The 15,381-nt window shown below is 36.8% G+C and overlaps 1 protein-coding gene across 3 annotated transcripts in view; it reads right to left on the bottom strand.

Annotated features, from left to right (window-relative positions):
- Positions 1–757: 757 nt before the first annotated feature.
- Positions 758–15,381, bottom strand: part of tgfbr1a (transforming growth factor, beta receptor 1 a) — a 35,475-nt gene continuing 20,851 nt past the window's right edge. For all 3 annotated transcript variants that reach the window (XM_067453815.1, XM_067453816.1, XM_067453817.1), the window contains exons 3-9: positions 14,588–14,827; positions 13,818–14,048; positions 13,245–13,412; positions 11,007–11,163; positions 8,240–8,364; positions 6,195–6,325; positions 758–2,857 (exon numbers count right to left, since the gene is read on the bottom strand). In XM_067453815.1, the coding sequence (XP_067309916.1) occupies positions 2,732–2,857; positions 6,195–6,325; positions 8,240–8,364; positions 11,007–11,163; positions 13,245–13,412; positions 13,818–14,048; positions 14,588–14,827 (1,178 nt within the window). In that variant the 3' untranslated portion in view covers positions 758–2,731. The remainder of the gene's footprint in view (positions 2,858–6,194; positions 6,326–8,239; positions 8,365–11,006; positions 11,164–13,244; positions 13,413–13,817; positions 14,049–14,587; positions 14,828–15,381) is intronic.

Raw genomic sequence — 15,381 nt, 5'->3', positions numbered from 1 at the left:
GGACAAAAAAAAAAAGACATGTCCAGTATACAATTTGAGCATTTATTTTCTCATTCAAACAGTGATTCATCTCAATGTGACGGTGACAAATTTTCAATCTGACCTGTGAAAACTGTACTCTGAATGACACTGAAGAAGAAAATTCATATAATGCTAACCTTGACAGTTTCTTTCAAATAAAACAGACTCTTTTTTTTTTTTTTTAGTGAAAGCACTTTGTACAAATCAATGTCACATCTAAATGAAAAAAGCCTTTATATACACTGAGGTAAATGATCACATTGGTCCAAAGAGGTAATATGCTTTGACATAAATTATGTATGGGGTTTTGCACAGTAGTGTTTTTCAAAATGATGTTACTGTCTCTTGTAAGATGCTTCAACACCTACTAACCAACACCAATCGTAGAGTAGGCACTCAATATAAAAAAGGCTTCTGGAATGACTTCTATAGAGGAAACTGAATCCACACAAACCAGGACCTTGGAATGAACGGAGAAGGACAGAGATATGATGACCTTCAAATATCACAAAACAGTTACAAATACAGAGTCATTCTATATTTTGGGGCTTGTGAAAACTAATAATTCATGACTTCACAGGGAGCAGCACAAATCTTTGTAAATTCGAGGCACTTGTATTGCATCATGCACTGTGTATGTGTATATATATATATATATATATATATATATATATATATATATATATATATATATATATATATATATATATATATATATATATATATATATTGTGTGTGTGTGTGTGTGTGTGTGTGTAAACTGAATCTCAGGACAATGTCTTAGCTGGTGAGGTTGTGAATATCTAGAGCTAGAGAAAACTAGATATTTGCTTCATTCAGAGTCAGGATGAAGCCAGTCATCATTTTCTCACCCCCATGTTCTTCCAAACCACTATGACTTTTGTAGTCATCTTTGAAATATAATTGAAGTTATTTTTAATGAAAGTAAATTTCCTTTAGTCCATTGGAAGTCCATTTCAACTTCAAACTGTTCATACAAATCCACATAAATCGAGTGGTTTAATTCTTGTCTTCTGAAGAGAAACAATCGCTTAATATGATAACAGCTTGATTCGTATGGATTTTTTTTTTGTAAAAATGTATAAACTCTTTATAAACTTTTTTGTCAAAGTTTTTTATTGCATGGAGTTTAAAAAGGAGGGGCAGAAATGTATAATTTTCCAATAAATTTCATTAAAATATCTCCATTTGTTTCTCGAAGATGCATAAAAGCTTTATGGGTTTGAAATGACACAAGGATGAGTAATTGATGGCAATTTCCACAATTTTCTTCACATCCTCATCTTCATTGTCTTTGGTGCAGAGAATATGAGATTTCCTCCTGCTTTGACTGTGAAAGACGCTCCTAAATATCCTTTGTTTTATATTTTACAGTCCGAATAAAGACTATAATGTCTAGATAAAAAAAGTTTGGAGATCACAGAAAGAATTCATTGACTCTCAGTGCTCTTGCTCTCCAACTATGAAATAAACGAATAATCAAAGGAGCACTTATTGCTTAGCTTGATCAAACACAGACGCAGAGTTACCAATACATCCACGAGATACACTGCAGCTCAAGGACCGTTTCTCAGCTATACGTGTGAGGTCACATTTAAAACAAATCAAAATGGTATCTTGTACCGATCTCAATAAAACAGCGCTTGCAGCAAAACTAGCACGACTGAATAAGTCAACCCGAGGAACATCAGCGCACAGAGAAAAAATACAATAGATAGGCCATAGTTTGAGTCTTTCTGAGCTACACGTGTCCATGTTCTCTTAAAGTCTTAAGTGGCATGAATGGAAACAGTAAATTGGACTAGAGAAATGTATAATCGGATCATCACAACAGCATCATCTTTTCAAATGTGCATAAAACACACACACATCCTTTTTACAATGAACACAGATGTGCTGTGGCTAAGTTGACTTTTGTACAAATGGCTTTAATGACTAACCCAGTTATCTGCCTGATTCTTTAAAGCCTGGTCCCTTTAGGTAACACACAGGCTGCTTCTAATATGCAGCAAGTTTGAATGTGCTGCCCTCGCTCGCTCTCTCTCGTTCAGGAAAGCGAGTAAGGTGAAGTCACATAAATAAAAGACTTTTGAGTCAATGTTACAGCAGAATATGACCTGTTTGCAAACAAGTGCTTGAGGTGAATCTGATGTCCACTGTAAATAGACGAAGTACTCCATACCTACAAAGATCCTTTTTACCAAATTATGGTACGCATGACTGATTCAGAGCAATGGCACTTTCTGGGGCAAAAAAAACAAACAAAAAACAGCACAGACTACATATACACAGTGTGTGGCTTTGTGCACATCTACCTGTCAATATACGAGCATACAGATATACACAAGCGAGTTCAGTCACATATGTACATCTATAGACAACAGGCTATATATACAGAAATAAGCCCATAAAGGCTCAAGTCCAGCTCGCAAAGCACATCTATGACATGAATGGCTGTCTGTGGTTAAGTTTTTTGGTGACTCACCAGTTGAAGCAAGGGTGACTGACTCCTGGTTAAGGTTGTTTTGCATGATGTATCTTTTCATGGACAAAAGGGAACGGCACCAATTGCTTCTGGTCCCTCGATATTCCTGACTGATGTAACCCTCCAAAGAGGACGTAGCACCCTCGCTTACCCCTCTAGATGAGTGGAGAGAGTGGATAGGCTGTGTAAAGATGAGTTGTTGCTCTATATCTTGATGCCCTCTTGTTGACTCAGCTGGGATAGCGACTTCTTCACACGCAGTGCAGTGAGGCGAGCTCCTCCGTTGGCGTACCAGCATTCCTTCATGATCTTTGCCATCACACGCAGGGCCTGCAGGCAGGAGGTAAAGATGCTATCACAGAAATAACTGCTATGCTACACACTTCCATTACCTTTTCTATGCATCCTCACTCTTTGAGCACAACTCAACATATTTCTGTTGTTACCAATCAATTAAAATAAATTTGCCCTTGGTGAAATGTTTGTGCACGTCCACATGAGTGAGATATCATCTTGTTGGAGTTCCTGCACACGAAGACAAAGAAAGTCATGATGTCCGACACTGGTTGTTTTTACCGAGCCAGAAACTCGCTCACCAAGGTTCACTAGCTCATGAGTTTCCAAATCCCAAATTAACATGATGTAAATTTCATGTTTGTAAGTTATCCATTAGTATATTTATTGATTGGTTGTTGATTTGATAGTAATTATAGATAAATGTTAATCAGTGGTATTATTGTTAACTAAAAATGTTGCCTTTGCAACTGAAATAATTTAGATAATTTAAATAATTAAAAAGCAAAACAAACACTAACATGTCACAAAATGACTAAAATTAAAAATAGAAAATGGAAAAAAGCTAATTCAAAATACTATTAAAGGAGTTAAACTAGTAAACTGAGGTTCGGGAGTGGAGACACGCCTCCCCTTACTTCACCAAACCTTTTTATATCAAGTCGCCTCTTACAGTACAGTTTGACTCTCTCTCGAATCCTCCCTTCCCCTCCCTCTGTCGTCCATTCAACTATCTATACCATCCTCTTGTTCTCTTCTCTTCCAGGTTGTATCGGCCTACATTTAACTAAGATGATGCCCCCAGATCAGCCTGACTACCATCCCATTCTCCCTTCCTCTTCATCCTCTCCCTATTCATCCCTAACTTCAATAAAATAATTCTCCAACATTCATGGTTGCGGTTCTCCAACATTATATACTATAATAGTATATAAGCAATTATGAAAATAACATTAATATTCGTTTTGTTCTAATAAATTAACAATGGTATTCTAAAAAAACATTGGCCACTGGTTAACGATGAGGTCTAATTGTAAGGCTGAATTGACTGTAAGGGAAACGTATTGGAACCACAATTTACTTTTTCTTCAAACAGGCATATGTATTCTTACAAAACAGAGCGATATTTATATGGCACAAATGCAGTCATAGTCACTATAGTGACCATGTAAAAATGGCAATGAATTTGTTCTAAATAAAACTAGAAAAGTTACCGCTGTGCTGAAGAGACTATTTGGTACATTCAATATGAAGATTAGTTAGATAACTTGCATAAACTAAAGTAAGGAGCCATTAACACTAAATGAACCAGAGCACGGTTGACAACAACCATCTTCATCAAGTTATTCTCAACTTTGTCAACTAAAAATGTAAGTTGGCTCCTAAACCTTTTAATTTATCATGCATTTTGGATATTATGGATTTTTGGAATTTAAATGTGAATATAAACATTCTGCAAAGTTATAAAGCTGAAAGTGCATCGTAAATAGTTATTTTATCTCAAAAAGAGTCTACTCTGAACTGCTTAAACGCGTGTTGAAGTTCACACGTCATACATTTGCGTAATGCCCGCCTGCATTCTGTGTGGACAGGACATCTTGCTTTAGCTTGTTCGTGTGAATAACATGCTGTCAAAAATACTGTGCTCTCCGCTGTGAAAGTAAATTCAGTTTATTTTCACATTCAAAGGATGAGGCTGTGAAGAATCAGTGGTTAAAATTCCCCTTTACCACGACACCACCGCAGTATAATCCAAAACTTTTGCTGTGTTCCCTCAACGCTGGATTCGTAAAACCCTTGAAAGATTATAAGACCAGCTTGCTCCTCTGAATCACAACCTGTAAGTATGATTAATTATTGCTGTATACATTTCCTACCGGGTGTTCAAAATATGTCGTTTTGTGTTTTACATTGTGTAGGCTAACCAGTTAACTCTTGCGTTATAATGTCTTACTGTAATACTACTGTAAATCAGCTTTGGGCCACTATTACCTAAAAATGGGTCTATTAATGCAGATTCTCCATTGTTCCTACTACTTTGAGTAAAGATAAAGAATGTAGCAATATTTGTTTAGCAAATTAATGTTTTTTTGACCTTTGATGTAAACCTGTTGAAGACCTCCAAAACAAAATTAGGAAACTTTAAAATAGCATAATATGGGCACTTTAGGAACAAATTAACCCCTCAGTTAATTTATAATGAACTACAGGACTTGCATAAGAAAGGTTACACACAGAAAGATGTGAAAAGACTCTAGCATTTAGCTGCTTCTGAAAAATCTCAACATTTAACAACCATTGGGTTTGATTTTCTTTTATAGGGCCATTAATGCAGACAGCATGAAGCATCTGCAGTGGCCTTCTCTAATCCTTTTCATTGAACATCACTGTCTAGACAGCTCTTTATATATTAAACACACACGTGCATACAGGAAAAACATTCAAAAGCACTAACTCCGGTGAACTCCGTATTCACTAAGCTTTTGAAACTGACAAACTTTCTGAAAGTAATTGATGGCAATCGGTTCTTTGAGAGTGAAATTTTTGGTCACAGTTAGGGCGTCATCTCAAATACACTTCATGTGTTTGTATTAAATGACCCCCTGAGATGGAAATCAAGTTTTTAATGTTGTTTTTATGCCCGTAAGGTGTTTTTAAGACAAACCATGTGAAAATGATTCAGTCGATACAATACAAAGGAACATGGTTTGTGTAACATAAGCAACAAATTAATTTATAGTCTACTCTAGCCAAAAGCTAATCATAGAGAGCGCATTACCATTCAGGTACATCGACCTGTAGACGACCCTGTGTTGTTCCTCCTCTTCTTCTCATTTTCTGGTTCAAACTTACGTCTGATTTAAACCAATATTTCCACTTGTCATTGTGTGTTGCATGCTGTTACTACAGTTGAGATCAGATCACAGTATTTAATCCAGCATGTTATTTCAGGTCTGATCTAATGAGCTTGTTCTCTGCATCTGCTTTCCCTCAAATAACCACTTACAGAGTGTGAAAATCAGAGAACAGCCATTTAATAATCGGCAGCATAGCAATCAAATGTGTCTTTTACATTGGCAAGATGTGATAGCTGTGCAGACAGATAGTTAGATTAGAGGCTTTTTAGGGCTGCAAATTGAAAGCAATTGAATCCTTCCTTTCACAGCAGTAAAAAAGCACAGCAAGATAGAGTAAGGAGAGTGAAGCCTCCACTTATACTGATAGCATAGAACAAATTATTAAAGAAATGAAAAAGGAAAAGCATTCTAATGGATTTCAACAAGATTAAAATAGGCAGTTTTGGGCAAATGCATCATCTACAAAAAAGTAATCTAAAAAAAAAGAAGAAGAAAGAAACTGAAGGAACACTCACCTCGCAGCTCTGCCACCTGTTAGGGATGTTGGCACGAAGCTTTTGGTCACAAACTACCCGCTTCATATCCTCTACTGAAGGATCAGATGGTACAAGGTCATAGTAGGGGAGCTGGTAGTCCTCATGTATGCCTGAGTGGAGAATTCAGCCCACAAGAGCACATATTTAATGACCTGTATTAAGCATACGATGACATCATTTCTAAGAATATTGTACATAGAATATTGTCAGTGCTCTCCAAAAGTCTGAAATCAATCTGGGATTGATTTTACAATATTATAAGATAGTATATAATGATCACACTTTATATTAGGTGTCTTTGTTTACTATGTACTTACATTAAAAATAAGTACAATGCACTTATTGTGCCCATATTGTATTACAACTTGCTTTTGCTCTTTTTTTGGTAGGATACAGGTAAAGTGAAGTACAGGTTTGGTTGTATGGGTTGGTTTAAGGGTAGGTTAAGGTGTAAGGGAAAGAACGAGTACAGAAATGATTTACAGCAGTAATTTGTTACTTGGATGTCATATTTTTAGTACAATGTAAAAGCATGTACAGTGGGGAAAAAAAGTATGTAGTCAGCCGCCAATTGTGCAAGTTCTCCCACTTAAAAAGAAGAGAGAGGCCTGTAATTCACATTGTCTGATTTTTAAAGAATTTATTTGCAAATTATGGTGGATATAATAAAATAAGTATTTGATCAATAACAAAAGTTAATCTTAATACTTTGTTATATACCCTTTGTTGGCAATGACAGAGGTCTAGGCCACTCCAGGACCTTGAAATGCTTCTTACGAAGCCACTCCTTCATTGCCCGGGCGGTGTGTTTGGGATCACTGTCATGCTGAAAGACCCAGCCATGTTTCATCTTCAATGCCCTTGCTGATGGAAGGAAGTTTTTACTCAAAATCTCACAATACATGCCCCATTGATTCTTTCCTTTATACAGATCAGTCATCCTGGTCTCTTTGCAGAAAAACAGCCCTAAAGCATGATGTTTCCACCCCCTTAATTCATAGTAGGTATGGTGCAACTCGGCATTCTTTCTCCTCCAAACACGACAAGTTGAGATTTTTACCAAAACGTTCTATTTTGATTTCATAACATTCTCCCAATCCCAAACCAGATCGAGGGAGATTATCAGTGGTCTTGAATGTCTTTCATTTTTTTAATCATTGCTCCCACAGCTGAATTCTTCACACCAAGCTGCTTACCTATTGCAGATTCAGTCTTCCCGGCCTGGTGCAGGTCTAACATTTTGTTTCAGGTGTCCTTTGACAGCTTTTTGGTCTTGGCCATAATGGAGTCTGACTGTTTGAGGTTGTGAACAGGTGTCTTTTATACTGATAACGAGTTCAAACAGGTGCAATTAATACAGGTAACGAGTGGAGGACAGGGGAGTCACTTAAAGAAGTTATTACAGGTCTGTGAGAGCCAGAATTCTTCCTTTTTTGTAGGTGACCAAATACTTTTTTTCCACCATAATTTGCAATTTTTTTTTTTTTTTTAAATCAGACAGTGACTTTCAGAATTTTCTTTCTCATTCTGTCTCTCATAGTTGAAGTGTACATATGAAAAAAATTGCAGGCCTCTTTTTAAGTGGGAGAACTTGCACAATCGGTGACTGACTAAATACTTTTTGCCCCTCTGTACATACACAAGTGCATTACATCAAATTATTAAAGGTGTCATGAACTGGCTTTTAAAATGTTTTATACTGTTGTCTGAGGTCAACTTATAGCGTTTGCATGGTTTTCACATTCAAAAACATCATAATGATTAAGCAATAGGCTATTTTCTACCCTGGTTTAGAGCTTAGTTTTTGAAACGCTCTGTTTTAATGGGTGTGACACATTGGACTTGGAATTAAACAGCCACTGCACTGTCTCAGACTTCAGGCCCCACCATAATTTACTAAACAAGTATTTTTGCAATATACATATCTAAAAATAACAATGCACCCTTTTCATTGCTATTAGTGTCATCATACAACTACACAAACAGAAGGACAGAAAATAAATAGCACCATCACAATGTCTTACCTCCAATTGAACACCTGCGAGCAATTTCCCAGAACACCAGACCCAAGGCATAGATGTCTGCCCTTTTAAAAGACTCAAAGTGCTTCATGTTAATGGAGTCATCCAGCACCTCAGGGGCCATATACCTGTGAACATGACAGCTTAACAAATTATTTACACAACCTAACACATCTCTGTCCACATCTAAACAACCATTTCATCCTTCTTGGTTATGGTTGCTCCTTTTGGCAAGCTTTGGATGTAATTGAATCTTCCCTTTCACAGCAGATAAAGCTTTATAGAAAATTCCACAGGAATGAATGGTACATTTTCTGTGAAGAGCAAAATGTTTTAGTAAAATGTGCTAATGAAGTGGCCAAAAATGTTGGCATTATTCGTGCATGGGCTGGAATAAAGCTTTTCACTGCCAGGTATTTTTATCTGGTTTTTGTTAAAGAAATTGTTAAATTACATGATTAAACAGGATTGGAAACTGGGAATCAGAATCAAGAAAATCACATAATCACAGTCAAATGAATAGAGACTATTTTAAAAGCGATTACAAGAGAGAATATTAGAGTAAGCAGAAATTTTCCCAACTGATCCTAATTATGTAAATTAACATAAGGTTATTAACAGTAATTTACCTTTGAGCAAATATTGGCATTTACTGACGTTATACATCAGTCTCTCCAGGATTTTCACAATAATTAATGCAAATTCAAACAATTTCTCCATTATTTGCAGCAGCTTTAATTTCTTATTTATGCAATTGTTCCATAAAAAATATGAATTAATCCATAATTCTGAGCACAAACAAATATATTATGAAAGTGATGAATTGAACTTTAATAGGCTATGTTTAATGACATTAATAAACTACTATATAAAATACTGCATATAATGTGGTGTTACTGGGGTTATTATTTTCTAGGACCACAATTTCATAAATGAAAAAACAATGTAAAGGTAAATACACTTAATGTCACAGACCCTAATTACGCTAGATTAATACATAATGTTGATTATTGGTGGGTTTTCACTGAAAATTAACAACTAAATTACTACAAATATCACTAATTATTTTCAGAAAATCTGCAGCAAATTCAACAATTTTGGTCTGCAAAAACTTGAAAATTGTATTGTCTTTATGCAAAATTCTATTTAAAACCATACTTTCGATAATATGGCAGACAGCAAAAGTAGCTAAGGTAGGATTGCTCGTGTGTTTAAGATGGAGCTTTAAAGGTTTAGCTGGTGCAGGTGTCTTATGTGTAGAACGGTAGCCTAAAACATGCTTTTACTTAGAAACCGAGAAGACCGAGCAAGACAAAGTCACTTATGTGAACCCTAGGGGGACAGAAGGCTGTGAGGGAGCATTTTGACATTCAAAAGTCACATTCATTTATGATCACAGCAGGAGATGGTAGTGGGCCTTGTATACTGGAATACTGTGTCAGTGTGTGGGTGTCACAGCCTGTTACACCCAGGAGTAGGGAAGTGTGTGTGTGTGTGTGTGTGTGTGTGTGTGTGTGTCCAGGGGGCACAGAAGCGAATGGACGCACCACTGAGAGCCTCTCACTAGATTAGATGTGTCACCCCTGTAGTGACAACAGGGGGAGTACGTCCCTGCAGCACTGTCCTTCAAAACACACATCTCACCCTCTGAGTGTCCTCCCTGGCCCTGTCCCAAATGGCACTAAACACTTGGCTTTAAGTCCACCCTTTCATGACGCAACGCTGCTTTGACTGTTGGGAAGAAGTCTACTGTGGAGCTCGTTTTAGTGCGCACTGCAAAAGAGCGTACCAAGGGCGCATATCGACCATAAAGGGGTGTGATAAAACCGCATAATGCAGAATCTTACAGGACCACAGAAACCGGTTACTTTAAAGAATAAATTAGCTTCACTACGGATTCACTACATTATATTAACTCTTTAACTTATATAAACACACAGCTTCACTTTTAGTGGAGAGACGATGCACAAAGGCAGGACATTTACACACGCATATCTTACATAACTGTACTACTTTATCTCTAGTTGTGTCCCAAAAGACACAGTACAGCAGTTTTTTCCAAGAAATAAAAATAAAACAAAAAACTATTACTATTAATAATAAAAATGAAAACTAATAATACGCCTCGGTTACATACGTGTAACGGAGGCCAGCTAGTAGTTACTGTATGAGTAAACCTCACTCTACTGATCTAGACACTCTTGCGACTGACGCTAGAGGTTGCAGCTTTTAGCTTCCATGTTAGAGCATCCGACTTTCAAACCGATGGACCCAGGTACGTGCCTCTGTTTCTTTAAGTTTCTTTTATTTGTTTATTTAAAAAAAAAAAACCAGATAATTGCGCTAGATAAGACCCTGTTCCTCAGCAGGGATCGGGCAGAGCCCTTTGATGCACTTCAAAGCCTTTTGAAACTGATTTGGACATTCAACATTTTGGTTGCCATTGAAATACATTATATGGAGAAAAATCATGAAATGTTTTCCTTAAAAAACTTAAATTCTTTTCAACTGAAAAAAGAAAGACATGAACATCTTGGATGACATTGGGGTAAGTAAATTACCATGAAATGTTCATTTTGAAGTGAACTAATCCTTTAAGAAACCACTCACATTTCACTCTTGCATAAACTTGAATCATTGGTTGGTTCACAGCACTAATTTTCACAGGCACACAAAGCCCTCAGCCCATGCAAACACTCTGCAGCACGAGTCTGCTGACTGGATCTAGACATACGTCGCTGTGAATGGTGCCAAGTGATGAATTACTGACCTTTTAGTGCCCACTCTGTGGTTGGGTGCAATGTCAATGGTGTCTGTGGCTGAGTCGTGGCGCACAGCCAAACCAAGGTCAGCGATGCAGCAAGTACCATTCTTCTTCACCAAGATGTTTTTGGATTTCAGATCACGATGGGCAATGGCGGGCTTACCTAAGGATTGGACAGGACACAGTACAGCATGAAAAATGCTTCAAATCAGTACTCCTCTGATAAATAAAAGGAAAGGTGAGTTTAACAATTTATCCAAACCACCAACAGAGGAGCAAGCAAGTCTTTTTCTTAAACGGGAAGACATAGGATTTATTCACACTTGGCAGATTTGGTTAGATTAAAACAAACTCTGGTGCGAATGCTCTGTGACTGTGAAGCCCATAGTTTTTTGTTTTAATATTAGCATATGCACACAGTCAAACACATGGCCTTTCAAAGAAAACTCCATGTGATAGCGTGCATGAATGCAGATGGTTGGCACTCTTGGAAGTTTTATCTAAAGTTATGACCAATAAAAATGTCTTTGTATTCTTTTAAAATCAAGTTGCAGCTATCTTATAACTAGGCCTGTCGCAATAATTTAAATAACTGCCTGATCGCGGTTATTTGATCTAACTGAGGTTGTTTCATACAACTCTGATTATTATGATATTTTATAGGCCTGCGGCACAAAGCCCTGAAGCCTTTCCATAGCTTATATGAGTGATTGAAGAATATTTTCATTGTAAAATTAAAGTTCACGGAAACTTGTCTTCCCTCAGTTGAGGCTGTCCATTGTTTTCCGTTCAGCATTCAAACAACGCGTCCCATTCTGTTACGACCGTCAGCAAAACTCACTCTAAGATGATATATTTATATAAATATGAATAATAAAATAAATTGTTGAATAATACATGGATGTATTTTATGATACAAATAGTAATTTATCATTTGTTTTTATTAACATGTTTAGGTTATATAAAATGATTCTGCACCAAATATTTTTTCATTAATTACTTTTTGCTGCTGAATTATATCTCATTTAGTAATTTTTTTGTCATAGCTTATATATAGTTTTATTAATTTGTTGTTTTTCTCTAGTGTGAATTTAGTTGATTCCAGAGTTACAGTTAACAAATAAAAAAAATGACCATTAGGTCATACTGTCTATGAATGATACATGGTCTTTTATGTGATTTTAAAAGCTGTCCCCAACTCCTCCCAAAATGATAAATTATAAAGGGTTAAATTCAACACAATAAATGAATTAATGAAGCGCACCAAAAAATTAAGAGAAAGCCCTAAAACTGACAATTAATCTGCACAAGTGCAAATCTTTTTTTAGGCAATTAATCATCAGCCAAATTTTATAATCGTGACAGCACTACTTGTAAACCCCTCACACAAGTGCGTGTCAATGTGGGCATCGGTTGTTATTGCAGTCTTTGATATTGTGTTGTTGTTGTTCCGTCTCTTTAGTTTAATTTTCTATTATGAAAAAATGTCCTGTGTTGCCACTTTGTGGAGCAACTGATTAGTGCAAAACAAATTCAGTGCGCATGTGCGATCGTTACAGAAATCGTAATGTACTGTTCTATGGTGAAATTGCATCACCCATCAGACCCACGTGTATGTGAGGGAAAAAAGCAAAGTATACTTTGGCGTTTAGTGTGGTTCATTTGAATAAGATGGGTCTTAGCCCGCTTCCAATGGAACTGGTGGGGTTTAACTGAAATATGAACACACTACAGACAAAAGACATTAAACAAATCAGTAGAAGGATGTGATGGCAACCGATCCTAAAAAGGAGTGCTTAAGGATACCTGGTGCTTCTCGTTATAGAAGTTACGCTGACCGTCTCCTTGCAGCAGATCTTCAATTATATGTAACGGAAGAATTCCTGCCACTCTTTTTACTCTTTTGCACATTTTATAAGCTCTTCATGAGTTCTCAAATCTAAATATACATCATAAAACCTGTTTTTTTGTTTATTATATATATTTTTTATCTTTAGGCTTTTGTATGAACCAGGACTAAAATTATGATTTTCTGTTTTGGTCCAGACCAAAAGAACTCAACTACAACACTCCCTCAGTCATTTATTTTATTTCTCTTCCTGTCATGTCTCACAGAGTACAAAATGATCTACATTACTTTATATAAAATATCACAAATTTGCTTTGAAGACACAGCGTAAAGCAGCATATTTATATGAAAATATGGCTGTTTCAGGAAAGATAAAAGAAAAGAGACTGACTCACCCTGAGTGCCCACAATCTCCATATGCAGATGAGCCAGACCACTAGCAGCGGAGAGAGACAGCTTGATCATGCCCTCCACTGTGACCGTATACCTGTTCAGGTAGTCAAACAGGGAGCCGTGCTCATGGTAATCAGAAACCAGCCACAGCTGAGTCCACGTTCCGTTATCTGAGATGCATATAGAGAACAGAACTACTTAATGCTTTAAACTTCTAAATACATCAACATCCGGCAGCTCAAAATACGTAATTTTTCTGGATGTTGTTAGGGTGGTTTTATTGAGATCATTATGGCATATGCTGACACAAATCTTTTGGGAAAAAAAACAAATTCTAGGACACAATAGTGGTTGACTGATACTATTATTTATCACTATTATACGTTACTTTCAGATGAAAGACTGATGTTACTATGCTGGCTTGTGAAGTTTTAATCCACATAGAAATTCACACAAAGAGCAATATTAGAAGTGACTAATAACACCACAAACAGAAATGTAAAATACTACCTACCTAAATACACGTATGCTAGAGAGCAAATAAGGTTCAAATCAAACTTTCATTTTTGTCTGACCTTTGTTGTCTGCAGCAATAAAGCCCAAGATGTTCTCATGACGAAGCATAACAGTCTGGTAGATCTCCGCCTCACGGAACCATGAGCGCTCCTCTCTGGAAGAGAAGATCTTCACTGCCACCTCTTCTCCACGCCAGCGGCCCCTCCACACCTCGCCAAATCGCCCCTTCCCTATGCTCTCCTGGAGAATAATGGTTCTGGCGATGGTCCTTTGCACTAGCAGTGGTAAACCTATATAAGACAAGAAAAAGCAGTCAGTGAAAATATAGAATACACAACAATGTCTACTCTCAATGGAGAATGATCCTCTTTGCCCTCAAAACAGTGTATTAATGCATCTGCCAGCTGGGGATAATAGAGCCATGCGAACCAGCCAATCCTTAAGCCGCTGACACCGCCAAATATACAGTGTTTTCTTGGCCCAACAAAACCAACTAGTCCAGCTTCTGGACAAAAATCCTGGACTAAAGATAAAGCCTACAAGGACTTCAGCTTGGCATGACTCACAAAAAGCATTAAATTGCCAATTTACACATCCATGATGGCTCCCAAGGGGCTTTGAAAACAAAGTTATGGAAATTAAATTGGCTTGAGCATACTTATGATGGGTAATAAAGGAAAAACACCCTGTAGATACATAAACATTTAAGAGAATGTAATGATTTTGATGGAATCTTTGCATATTAAGTAACCTAAAAAACAGTACAGCTGGATTCTAGTAGAAAGTAGAAAGGTATACAATAATGAGCTAATAATAGTATGTAAAATACCTGAGCCTGATCCAGAAGTAGTCATGTCATAGATGAGGTCCTTCAGCGTGGTGCCGTCAGCAAGAAACGGGTGGTCCATAGTGGGGCCTTCCTCACTTGGCACACGATGGTGGATGATGGAGCGATTGTGGCACATGTAGAAGAGCAGCACCAGCATGAAGCTCAGCACGCAGATGGGGATGGCAATCACTGCAGCCAAGGCTATGGGGCTCAGAGACTTTGGGTCAGTATCAGGCAACTCTGAAACAGGAAGCAGCAAAGCACATGCTTTAGGCCAGTGTTTCCCAAACTTTTTTCAGTCATGGCACCCTTTGAAAATGTTCTAAATTTTGTGGCACACCATAAAATAAAGAAAATAGTCACCAGATAATATTATTAACAGACCCATACAGCATGGGTCAGATCGAAAAAAGAAAGAAAAAAAAAAACAATTGAAAATTTAAAACACTGACCTAAAATGTATGCTTAATTTAATTACATGTATAAATGTACAGTATAGAAGAAACATTTTAATAAACATTACTTTTCTAACCTGCTATACATGTACATTAACATTAAACAATAATTAAGCTTGATGTACTAACTTTTTTTCCAACAAAAAGTCAAATATTGACTGATAAATATCGAATAATCACAATATTATTTGTGCTTTAAAAAATGTGCTGACATATTGTGAATCCCTACTATTCAGAATTAATAATTGTGATGACAATAATTGACATTTTGTTTTACAGTTGTGCAGACCTAGTCAAAACTATCTAAAATGGAGACAGCAAAAAAATATGAAGAGTATT

This window comes from Pseudorasbora parva, chromosome 9 (assembly GCF_024679245.1).
Source record: "Pseudorasbora parva isolate DD20220531a chromosome 9, ASM2467924v1, whole genome shotgun sequence".
Lineage (NCBI taxonomy): Eukaryota > Metazoa > Chordata > Actinopteri > Cypriniformes > Gobionidae > Pseudorasbora > Pseudorasbora parva.
Note: the sequence above shows the minus strand (reverse complement) of the source record. Positions and strands in the feature narration are given on the sequence as shown.